Here is an 11,932-nt window from a genome sequence, read left to right as displayed (position 1 = left end):
ATGTCGTCTTCCTCTCGCAAAAAGGCGTCTGCTGCGCCAGATCCGAAAGCTAATAGTGCTAGCCCGGCTAAAGGTGCTGGGGCAGGGCCCCTAGCCGCTAGCGCAGCACGAGGCGATGAGACCGCCATTCTACAGGCCATTCAATCTCTCAGAGAGGACCTGCTGAAGAAAATCGATGACAACGCCGAGATGCAGTCCAAAGAATTACGACGTGAAATAAGCCAACTGAGGGACGAGCTGAGATCCGCCTTTGATCGCGTCAGCAGCCGCACCAAGTCTTTGGAGGACCGGGTCGAGAGCCTGGATACTGCCGCTAATGATCACTCAGACCTCATTACCACTCTCGAACGAGACGTGCAGCAGATAAAAAAGGATATGAAAATCTTCGCTGACAGGAGTGAGGACCTGGAGGCGCGATCTAGGAGGTGCAACCTCCGCATCACCGGGATACAAGAAAAACGGGAGGCAGGGAAGAACCCAACTGACTTTGTAGCTAAACTACTCCAGGAAACGCTGGGCTTAGAAAAAGAGCCACTACTAGACATATGCCATCGCACCCTACGGGAACGGCCCCAGGAGGACCAGCCACCCCGCGCCTTTGTGGTGAGATTTCACTATTACCGGGAGAAGGAAGCGATCCTCCGCAAGGCAGCCACGGCCACAGATCCGACAACGTCACACGGAGACAGGATCAGAGTATTCCCCGACTACACCCAAGCAGTCGCGAAGCAGAGAGCCACCTTCAGGGATGTGAAAGGCATGCTAAGAGGCTGTGATGGTGTCAAGTACGGACTGTGGTATCCCTCAGTTCTGCGGATCACAACGGCCGATGGAAAGCGACACAGTTTCACAGACCCGGGGGTGGCGAAGGACTTTGTTTTGAGGAACGTGGCTAAACAGAGCGGCTAAGATGCTAGGTAAGCTGACTGACTGACTAATGCAGCTATAACAGGCGGCGCCGGATAGCGGCGTTGACTTATTCACTTGTAGTATATGGGGCTGTGGGCTAGGGCTTGCTACGAACATTTGTGGTTTTTCTTATTATTGTGTAATTTAAGCCAGCTCGCGCTGCTCACACTAGCCCACATTATAACACAGTCAGTTGGCTTACGGCCCGCTAGTTCAAGCAACTGCTCTCCTATTCTCCTGGGGAGGTTCACGTTTTTCTTGCTTTACTTTTCATTCAACAACCAATACTGTATGTTTGCATATGTTGTCATAACTGGTTAATAAGTTTGTTACTTCTACTGAGACCATGTTATGAATGTTCAACTTGGAGGTTTGTCTATATCTATTATCACAAGGTTTATCTAAAGCTATTGATGGTTCTGGCGGGGCTCGATCTCGCCAGGTAAGCTGTCCACGTTGAGATGCGAGTGTTATCGGGGGCGGGTAGCAGTCCCTCATTTGGGGAGGGACCAGCTCTTTATTGTGAATGTTGTTTCAACCACTTCAATTACATATGGACCTTCTATTTTAGGTTCTCAATGGTGTTTATGTTCTTATCGCTGTGTGTTTTATTTCAGTTTTTTTAAGGTGACCCATCCCCCCTTTCTCTCCCTTCCTCTCCCTCACCCTTCTGACAGGGGGCTAGATTACTGTCTAATGGCGCATTTCCACTACACGGTCGGCCTCGGCCACACTCGGTACGGCTCGGTACGGCTTGGCCGCGTTGGGCCTTAACAGGGCCGACTCACTTCATGCTGCGCTTCCATTACAGTTTAGGAACTGGGGTAGTTACTATAGTAACGCAGTGTAGGCGGAGCCGTAACGTCATCTTCAATGAGAAATCCAGAAACACAACACAGCCGTTAGCTGTGAGCACTCGGAGCTCACAGCTCCTTATATATGTTCAGAAACTCGACAAAAGTTAAACAAGTACACACCACAGACTGCCTGTGTCATGGTGAATACAGTCGCTGCTTTATTTATGTCTGTATAGGCCGTTGTTGTGAGTGTGGACGGTCGGGGCATATACTGCGTTAGCTTAGCCAATCTCCATCTAGAAAAACACGAATTTTAAAAGGTTTTTCGCCTGCCGTCTGTCTGCAGACTTGACAAAGCATTAATTCATGGTTTTTACTAACCGGTATCAGTATGTTGTTACTTCGGCATCATTTTGAAACGTGTATTACAATTAAATCACGGTCAAATATGTCCATCTTGTTGTAGTTCTAGCCCTCTTGCCAGCGCTCCTCTCTCTAGTTTAGCATACTCAGCCCGACTCAGCCCTGTTTGTTGGCCCCGATAGAACCACAATTTTCTAGGGCCAGAAAAGAGGGGAAAAAGTGGCCCCGCGCCGTGCCGCGCCGGAACGAGGCCTAGTGGAAGCACAACCAAAAAAGGGGACGGCACGACACGGCACGCTTAAAGCGAGCTACGCGCTGCAATGGAAATGCGCCATAAGGTCCCACAATGACCCAGGCAAACAGGGCACTGAGTGTGGGTAAGGCGGCAACTACTTTTGTTAGCTGGAATGTTAGAGGTCTCAATCATCCAGTAAAGCGCAGCAAAGTGTTTTCCCACCTCCAGAAGCTAAAGGCAGACATTGTTTATCTCCAGGAAACTCATTTGCGTACTTCTGATCACTCTAGACCAGGGGTCTCCAACCTTTCTTCATCTGAGAGCTACTTTGAAAAAATGAAAGTGGCCAAGAGCTACTTGCATCACATCGCTTACATTTATTCACATAGCCCTCATCAGTTGAATTAAGCTATACTTTTGTACACGTGTGAAATTGCAATACCTAAAGCTTATCAAAAATCTTAACTTCACATCAAGGTCCAAGAAAACGAAGATTTCTCACATATTATTATGGCCCACATAATAAGTACATCACTGAACATTCACATGAGTGTCCTTAATCACCACCTTACAAGCATTTCACTCTTTTGTTAGTGAGATGAATGGCACTGCATGCAGTCCACCATACAGGTGTCTGCTGGAGTGTACCCACTTAGGTTCACTCTAATTATGTCCATCAGTCAGTCTTGTTCTGTATTTAGATTTCATTCATGTCAGAAAAAGCTGCTTCACAAAGGTATGTAGAACAGAACCAAATAAAGCAGACATTTTCAGTGCTGCTTGGTGAATGTTCTATAGTTTTTGGTGTCTACAAGGCTCCAGAAATGTTGTGAGTTTTGCTGAGACTTAAGCTGAACATTATTTTGGAGATCTCCACAGGATTGACACTGAACAGTTGTTCAGCCATCTTTTTCTTCTTCTTCTTCGTCTTGACATTAAATTATAAACCATAATAAATCAAGTGTATAGGTCTAGCCTCCCTATATCTGTGTGTGAAAATGGTTCCATCCTCAAAAACAAAAAACGAATACTTCTGCAGTCTAGCTGCAGCTTCTAGCTACGGTCTTCTGTTAAAAAAAAGACACTGAATGTCCTGAATGTGGCATCACACACATGACTTAAGTCTGAACACAGCAGACAACAGGAGTATTTACAACAGCATTATAAAAACAAAAATAGTGCATGTGGGTGTCTTACTGTTACATAAATCCCATGAATGTATGAGATTAAGTTAGCTTCATATCTCAATCAGTGATTAAGTGAATAATAAAGTTTCTATCGGGTCACTATCAGCCTGTCACTCATTATTTTCAGGGAGGGGGCGGGGTTTGGAGGAACAGAGGAGACGGTGATCGCGGAAGCTTTCCTCCTGCCTTCACATACTTTACACAAGTATTTATCAACTGAAAATAGCAAGAGGACATTCATACTCTGCAATCCAAGACTTGATTAAATCCACCAAAAACCTGACATGACGATAACGAGTGTTTTTCAAAAAACACAAATCCCTCCCTGTGTGTCTCTGAGCCGCAGCGACAGGGCCTGATTCAGAGCGGGTCATTCTGCTGTTAGTTCTGGACTGGTGCTGGTGGAGAAAGCAGACTGCTCCGTGTGTGTTGTCGCTGTGCCGCTGTCACGTCTGTTTCTTGATCTCTGCGTCACCGACCATTTGATATTCGTGTGACAGAAAAAATTCTAAAATAAAAAAACGTTATTGTCCAGCCGCGGCCGAAAAATCAATAAGCAACCTCACTACGCTATAATCGATAATCGAGCGGCGAGCTACTGAAAAGCTGCCCGCGAGCTACCGGTAGCTCGCGATCGATGTGTTGGAGAGCCCTGCTCTAGACTCAAGCGGGGTGGTTTCTCTCACATTTTCCACTCCAAATTCAACACCAAATATAGGGGTGCAGCGATCCTGATACGTAGGCATGTGCAGTTTGTGGAATCTAAAGTAATTGCAGATACAAATGGCCGCTATATCATAGTGCAAGGTCAATTGTACAACACACCTATTGTGCTTGCATGTCTCTATGCTCCCAACTCAGATGATGCCGATTTCTTTAGCAATTTCTTCTCTCTGCTCCCTGATTTGAACTCCCATCACCTAATTTTGGGGGCAGACTTTAACTGCGCCCTCAATCACACTCTGGACCGCTCCACTGTCTCCTCTAGACCACTGTCAAACTCGGCTCGAGTGGTGAACTCCTTTGTTGAAGAATACGGGATGGTGGACCCATGGCGATTTAAGAACCCAACATCTAAACAATTTTCATTTTTTTCTGCAGCCCAGCAGTCATTCTCCAGAATAGATTACTTCATTTTAGATAAAAAGTTACTTTCTGTGCTTGAGTCCAGTGACTATGAGAGCATTGTTATTTCTGACCACAGCCCAGTGACCATGAAACTTTGTTTTCCAAACCATGTACCACCACAAAGGATCTGGCGTCTAAACCCACGCTTATTATTAGATGAAGATTTTATTAAGTATATTTCCACGCACATCGATACCTTTCTTGAAATAAACCGTCAACCAGAGATGAGTATAGGCATTGTATGGGAGGCCATGAAGGCTTATCTTCGTGGGCAAATAATATCATATTCAATCAGTATTAGCAGAAAAAGGACAAAGCGAATGACAGAACTTGCTAATCGGATCAGGGACATTGATAGAATACACTCAACAAAGCCCTCTGCTGAACTGTATAAGGAACGCATTGCAGTGCAGGTGGAATATGACTCTCTGGCATCCATCTACATAGAGGACCTTCATCTGAGATCTAGGCAGACCCATTATGAACATGGGGAGCGGGCCAGTAAATTACTCTCCCATCAATTAAGGCAGTCGGCTGCAGACAGTTTAATTGCGGAAATTGGAACGGTAAATGGGGACACCATTTCAGATCAAAGGGGCATTAATGATCAATTTAAGAGTTTCTATGAAGATCTTTATTCATCAGAAGTCTCGGATGACTCTCTGACAGCTAACTTTCTAAAGGACCTTAAGCTTCCAACACTGGATCCTGACGATGTCTCGGCTTTAGAGGGGGACATTTCTAATGAGGAGATAAATCGCGCTATTAAAAGTATGAAAAGTGGTAAAGCCCCGGGACCGGACGGCTTCCCTATTGAATTCTATAAAAAATTTGCCGGCAAACTGACGCCTGTGCTGCGCGAAGTATATGCAGAGGCACTCCAGCAGGGTTCACTGCCCCCCACATTAGCTCAGGCGGTGATAACAGTCATCCTTAAAAAGGGCAAAGATCCAGCAAAATGCGACTCTTACAGACCAGTAAGTCTAGTCTGTTGTGATAACAAAATTCTCTCCAAAGCTTTAGCTCTGCGCCTTGAGACTGTTCTGCATAGAATCATCCACCCGGACCAAACAGGGTTTGTAAAAGGCCGACAGTCTTTTGGGAATCTTCGGCGCCTATATAATATAATTTACTCAAATCCAGGACTCTCTCCAGAGGCCCTCATCTCTCTAGACGCACACAAAGCCTTTGATCGCATTGAATTTGACTACCTATTTGCAACTCTTGCTAAATTTGGCATCGGCCCATGCTTTATCTCCTGGATAAAGGTCCTCTACTCTGCACCTCAGGCAGCAGTTCGCACTAATAATATAATTTCAAAATACTTCCGGCTTCAACGGGGCACAAGGCAGGGATGCCCCCTGTCCCCCCTCTTGTTTGATATAGCCATAGAACCGTTAGCAGCTGCGCTCAGGAATCGGTCAAATTTTACAGGCATTGAGCGGGGAGGCTATACGCATAAGCTGTCTTTGTATGCGGACGATGTTTTACTGTACTGCTCCGACCCGCTTAGGTCCATTCCGGCTGCACTCGATGTAATCACCTCTTTCGGGAAGGCGTCTGGGTATAAGGTCAACATGACCAAGAGTGTACTCTTCCCCATCAATGAGACTGCGGCCAAGATTTCATTTAGCGAACTCCCCTTTAAAGTGGCCATTGACTCTTTCACCTACCTGGGAGTGTGTGTGACACAGGACTTTAAAACCCTGTTTAAAAAGAACCTGCAACCAGCTCTGGACAAGGTTAATGAGGACCTAAAGCGCTGGGCGTCGCTCCCTATTTCGTTGGCGGGCAGGGTGAACACCATTAAAATGGTTATTATGCCACGTATGCTGTATTATTTTCAGTCAATTCCTGTTTTTCTCCCTAAAAAGTTTTTTAAAGACCTGGACAAATATATTTCCACTTTTATCTGGAATAAGAAAATTCCCCGTCTGCGTAAGGCATTTCTTGAGAAAAGAAAGTCAGAGGGGGGTCTTGCACTGCCTAATTTTTTACACTACTACTGGGCTGCCAATATCCATAAAATGGCATTTTGGATGAGTCATTTCCGGGAAGGGGGCGGTCCTATTTGGTCTAGCATGGAACAACACTCGTGTGAACCACTGGCCCCTGCCTCCCTGATGTGTGCTCCTTTACCACTTAGTAGAAAATATCACTCGAACAACCCTGTGGTCAATAGCTCTCTCAGGATATGGTCACAGTTCAGGAGGCATTTTGGATATAGACAAACTATCTCCTTCATCCCCATAGTTCGCAATCCGGCTTTCAAACCAGCCCTGATAGACTCCGCTTTCCACCTGTGGTCCCGGAAGGAACTTAAGTGTGTTGCTGATCTGTTCTACGAAGGGGTATTCACATCCTTTGAACATTTAGTTAAAGAATATGACATCCCAAGGAATCATTATTTTAGATATTTACAAATTCGCGATTTTACAAGAAAACAATTTCCCTCCTTCCCGGCCGCCCCACCTGGTGGATGGATGGAAGACTGCCTGGGCCTTAAACCTTGTCAGGGAGGCTATATCTCAAAGCTATATAATATTATTCAAGAAATCTCTAGCCCTTCTCTTAACCACCTTAAGGGTGCCTGGGAAGAAGAAATGGGCATAGAACTAACCGATGAGACCTGGCGGTCTGCGACTGAGAACATACATAAATCCTCCGTCTGTGTGAGGCATGGAGTACTTCAATTTAAAGTGTTCCATCGATTACATCTGTGCAGGAGCAGGCTTGCCAGGCTGTACCCTGATGTTGATCCTACATGCCAGAGGTGTCATTGTGCCACGGCTACCCTATTGCACATGTTTTTCTCCTGTCAGTCCATTGCCCCATTTTGGTCTTCTATATTTGAAACTTTTTCATTGATGTATGGCCAGAACATACAACCAAATCCCATAATAGCTGTGTTTGGAGTAGCCCCTGAGGGGGTCTCCCTCTCTAATTGCCAGTCACACTCACTTGCGTTTGCAACCCTTCTTGCCCGCCGTCTAATCCTCCTCAAATGGAAAGACCGGACTCCACCATCTCATGCCCACTGGGTGAGGGATGTGATGGCACATTTGCAGCTGGAGGAGCTGAGGTATCGTAGCCAGGGATGTGTTAACAAATACTACAAGATCTGGCAGCCTTTCCTTGACTATTTTAACAAACTCCCCTGTGCCAATCTGACTGCATGAAGCCCCCCCCCCCCCCCCCCCCATCATTCCCTTTTAATTTACTGTTTATTTTATTGGATTGTATTATTTATTTTATTTCTTTAAGTGCATCGGTGGGTGTGTATGAATATGTATATATATATTATGTGTATGTGCTTACACAGTATATGTACTGCAATGACATTTTTATTTGTGGTACAAATGTAATTCAATTCAATTGTATGATTACACATCTGCATTTTTATGTGCCCTGTTCTGTTTTGATATAAGTGAAAATCAATAAAGAAAGGTGAAATAATAAAATAACAATATAATATGCCATCACTTTTCAGGCCTGGAAAAGGAAGACGGGGAGGAGGAGGAGGAGGAGGAGGAGGAGGAGGAGGGAGAGGGAGAGGGAGAGGGCCTGGTTAAAAAACTGCAGGCCGAGGTGGCCAAATTAAAGAAGACAATTGTTTCTTTAAATGATGCCCTCGACCTCTCCCAGGGATATAACAGAACTTTGAGAAGGGCCTACTTAGCGCTGCATCGAAAGAATGCAAAGGCACAGAAAGAAACTGTGGTATTTGGCACAGCAGGGCAGCTTGCAGCATCCCCCCCCCCCGACTTCAGAAGCCGGCCCCCAGCCAACATCAGAAGCAGGCACCTCTAAGTTACGGTCGACAGACTTCCCTGACCATGTCCCCGTCCTCAGTGAGTACATCTCTCCCAACTTATGGTAGAATAAATGCCATGATCCTTATAGAGATGATTTTTTGTGTTAGTCGTCTAGTAACATATTGTTTCCCTATCTTTTTTCCAGACGTCTTATTGGAAGACTTTAAGCGGCTGTATGAGGGACCCGACCCATCCCCCAAGCTCATCAATAATGTTCAGTCCAAGTTGCACAGGATCCGGCAATTCATTGGATGGATGAGCCATGGCAAGAAAAACCTGGGGCACCTGACATTCATGGCCGATCTGCCCAATATTCGGGGGTACGTGACTCAATTATTTTCAGCTCAATTGTTGTCCCATGTGTGAGACAGACAGACACACAGAGTAAGCTTATTGTGCCTCTCTGAGACCCTGCTGCCTGCATTTAAACAGATTCACCAGTTTATAACATTACTTTAGCCCTGATCAGAGCCCTGTTTTCTGGGTAAGACAGTGAGGTGCTGTACCCTGGGTCTCTGGGTATATGGGTCTCTGAGACCCTGCTAACAGCAGTGATTCTGCTGTTTTTAGCTCACTTATTACTGGGTTAATATATCATCTTATCCCCCTGGGTGTGTGTGGTACCATCTGGTGGAACATTTGTGAATTACACTAAAATCCAAAACTTGAATGTTTTTTATCTTAGCGAAATAATGGTTTAATGACCCCAATGTAATGATCATTTATGATTCTGCAGATGTTGTCTACACGTGTATCACAACGGCTTATTTTTAGAGTGATTTGGAAAACTCGGTTAGCGAGGTTTATTTTTGTCAATATGAGATGCACTGTTTTCATGTCCCATGTACATATCTGTACATATGGCCTCACGCACTACCAACATATACTAACGGGGAGGTCAATATCACAATTGACACTAAATATTGATTTAATTGATGGTAATAAAAGGTACAAACTACACAGTACAATATTATTGCTGTTACATACAAAAAGAATATAACAGGAGGGTTAATGATCATCTTTGTGCTTATGTCTTTGTTTTGTAGATGGGTGAAGTCTCTGAGGAACAATAAAATGACTCTGTCAACGACATTGCACTATCTCAAAAACGTTCGACAGTTTATAGTTTTTATGGAAGAGACCCCACCTAGTACCTCGCGCCTCGGCAAGACGCAACTGAAGTTGATCAAGAGGGAGATCACTGTCTCAATCATGGCCTGGAAGCGCCCTGTGGTCCTGCACCAAATGAGGGTGAAAGGACAAAAGGATGCCATCATGCACACCATTAAAGAGCTCCACGAGTGCCGCCGATTGGCACTGGTGGCCATCCCGAAACTCTTCTGTAAGTTATAATACATATGTTATAATTAACAGGGCAATTCAAATAAGTATTCTTTCATCCATTTATTTGATTTCCCTTGTCATTGCAGCTCGACTGGAAAAGCAGCACACATCTATGGCGCAGGGTAACCTTTTCGGGTACGTCACTGCCTACCTAGCCTCACTCTATGGTCACCGCCTTGGAGTGTTCCTGAACATGACCGACGTGCAGGTCAGCCAGGCAGTGCACGGACCCGAGAAGGATGACTACCTGATCAAAGTAAACACTTGATTCCTCCTATTTTTTTCAAAGTATATTCAAGGCACATTCCTTGTATGTGTTAAGTTAATTGTGATTCTGATTCGGAATAGGTGGAGGAGCATAAGACCAACGAGAGCTTTGGCACAGCCAAGTTGCTGCTCACCGACAAGGAATACGGCTGGCTCATCGACCTCATCCAGCTCAAAACCAAGTTGGCAAAAGGGAAACCAATGTCCAAGTACGTCTTTTTTAACACGACCTTCAGCCAGGACAGGAACCTAACCAAATACCTTCAGCGCGCCTGGTTGGAGATGCAGTTACGGGGGATACCGACATTCACCAGTTTGAGGAGCGCCATTGCAACCTTTGTAAGTGAAATTACACTAATGTAATACTGTAACTGATCTACTGTGCTCACTTTTACCTCACCTAAACTTTGCATTCTGCTCTTTTGTCTGCTTCAGGCCAGAGACAGACACGGTGAAGACTCACAGGAGCGTAAAAGCATGGCACGCTTAATGTGCCATGACACAGCTACGTCCGACAAGTTCTATACGATGGACCTGACAATAGCGCAGGCGAGGAAAGGTCGTCTGCTTTTTGAAGAGGCCCAGAAGGAGGAAGTTGAGAGTGGGAAGAAGAAGCATGAGAGCCCCCCACCTCAGTCTGAGGTAATTAAAAGACAAGAGTCCTGTATAGTTACTAATTTGTAGTTCAGTGTATAGATAGATAACCGTTTTGTCTTATTATCCTACAGGAGAGCGAGAAGGACGGAGAGGATAGTGTGACCGGGACCAAGAAGAAGCACCATGAGAGCCCCCCACCTCAGTCTGAGGTAATTAAAAGACAAGAGTCCTGTATAGTTACTAATGTGTAGTTCAGTGTATAGATAGCTAACCGTTTTGTCTTATTATCCTACAGGAGAGCGAGAAGGACGGAGAGGAGAGTGTGACCGGGACCAAGAAGAAGAGGAAGAAGAAGCACCATGAGAGACCCCCACCTCAGTCTGAGGTAATTAAAAGACAAGAGTCATGGATAGTTACTAATTTGTATTTCAGTGTATAGATAGATAACCGTTTTGTCTTATTATCCTACAGGAGAGCGAGAAGGACGGAGAGGAGACGGACGGAGAGGAGACAGCGGAAGATGAGGAGAGCCAGGAGGCGACACCGGAGGGAGAGGCGACAACGGAGATCGCAACGACCACCAGCGACAAGAAGAGCACCCCAAGTGTGACCAGGAGCCGGGCTAAGGTAGTCAAAATGTCACAATTCAAAAAAATATAGTAAATTATAGCATTAAAGATTTAGATTTTCTTTGAGATTAAAAACTGTTAAAATAGCACAATGTATGAATCCCAACGTGACAAGTTCATTAAAAATGTTTTTTTATTTTGTGTGCCAACAGAAAAGATGCAGGGTCCTGTTGTCGCCCCTTAAGCAGAGTCCCCACAAACTCTCGAATCGCATCGGAGTCCGGAGAAGTCGGAAGGGTGCAACGAGGAGAAAGCTCTAATGCTCTAAACGACTAGCGCAAAGTAGTTCTGTTTTTATGTGTATTTTACAGTTTTTTTTAGATAGTTAAATGTTGTAAATCATTTTTGATATAGTTAAATGTTCAATCATTTTTGTAAAATAAAAGTTTTACATTTTTCAAAGTAGTTTTCTGGTAATTTCTTTAGAGTTCTGCTGTAAGAATCTCCTCTCAGACAATAATTGAATTAGTTGAATTAAGAGTGTTAGTCTCTACATTTAGGTTAGTTATTATAGCTTTATTTCTTTTGTAATTATTAAATATAAAACACAGAATTCAGGTTCACATTCAGGTAATGATAACTCAATGAGTTATCAATGAGGTCCACCCTGACCATAATAATATAATAATATCTGACACATCCACTATAATTTAAAACATTT

At 44.6% G+C, this 11,932-nt stretch overlaps 2 protein-coding genes across 2 annotated transcripts; both read left to right on the top strand.

Annotated features, from left to right (window-relative positions):
* LOC117469232 lies at positions 1-8,140 on the top strand. Its single transcript, XM_034113613.1, has 2 exons — positions 1-917; positions 8,110-8,140. Exon 1 carries the CDS (start codon positions 1-3, stop codon positions 907-909), a length of 909 nt encoding a protein of 302 aa, XP_033969504.1. The 3' UTR covers positions 910-917; positions 8,110-8,140.
* A 27-nt stretch (positions 8,141-8,167) lies between these two features.
* On the top strand, positions 8,168-11,669 carry LOC117469244. The gene is made up of 9 exons (XM_034113626.1): positions 8,168-8,470; positions 8,580-8,754; positions 9,481-9,776; positions 9,865-10,034; positions 10,127-10,384; positions 10,481-10,687; positions 10,938-11,027; positions 11,114-11,269; positions 11,424-11,669. The coding sequence occupies exons 1-9, from the start codon at positions 8,314-8,316 to the stop codon at positions 11,529-11,531; spliced, it is 1,617 nt and encodes a 538-aa protein (XP_033969517.1). The 5' UTR covers positions 8,168-8,313; the 3' UTR covers positions 11,532-11,669.
* Positions 11,670-11,932: the final 263 nt, after the last annotated feature.

Source organism: Trematomus bernacchii, unplaced genomic scaffold, assembly GCF_902827165.1.
Source record: "Trematomus bernacchii unplaced genomic scaffold, fTreBer1.1, whole genome shotgun sequence".
Taxonomy (NCBI): Eukaryota; Metazoa; Chordata; class Actinopteri; order Perciformes; family Nototheniidae; genus Trematomus; species Trematomus bernacchii.
This window is presented reverse-complemented; position numbering and strand designations above follow the sequence as displayed.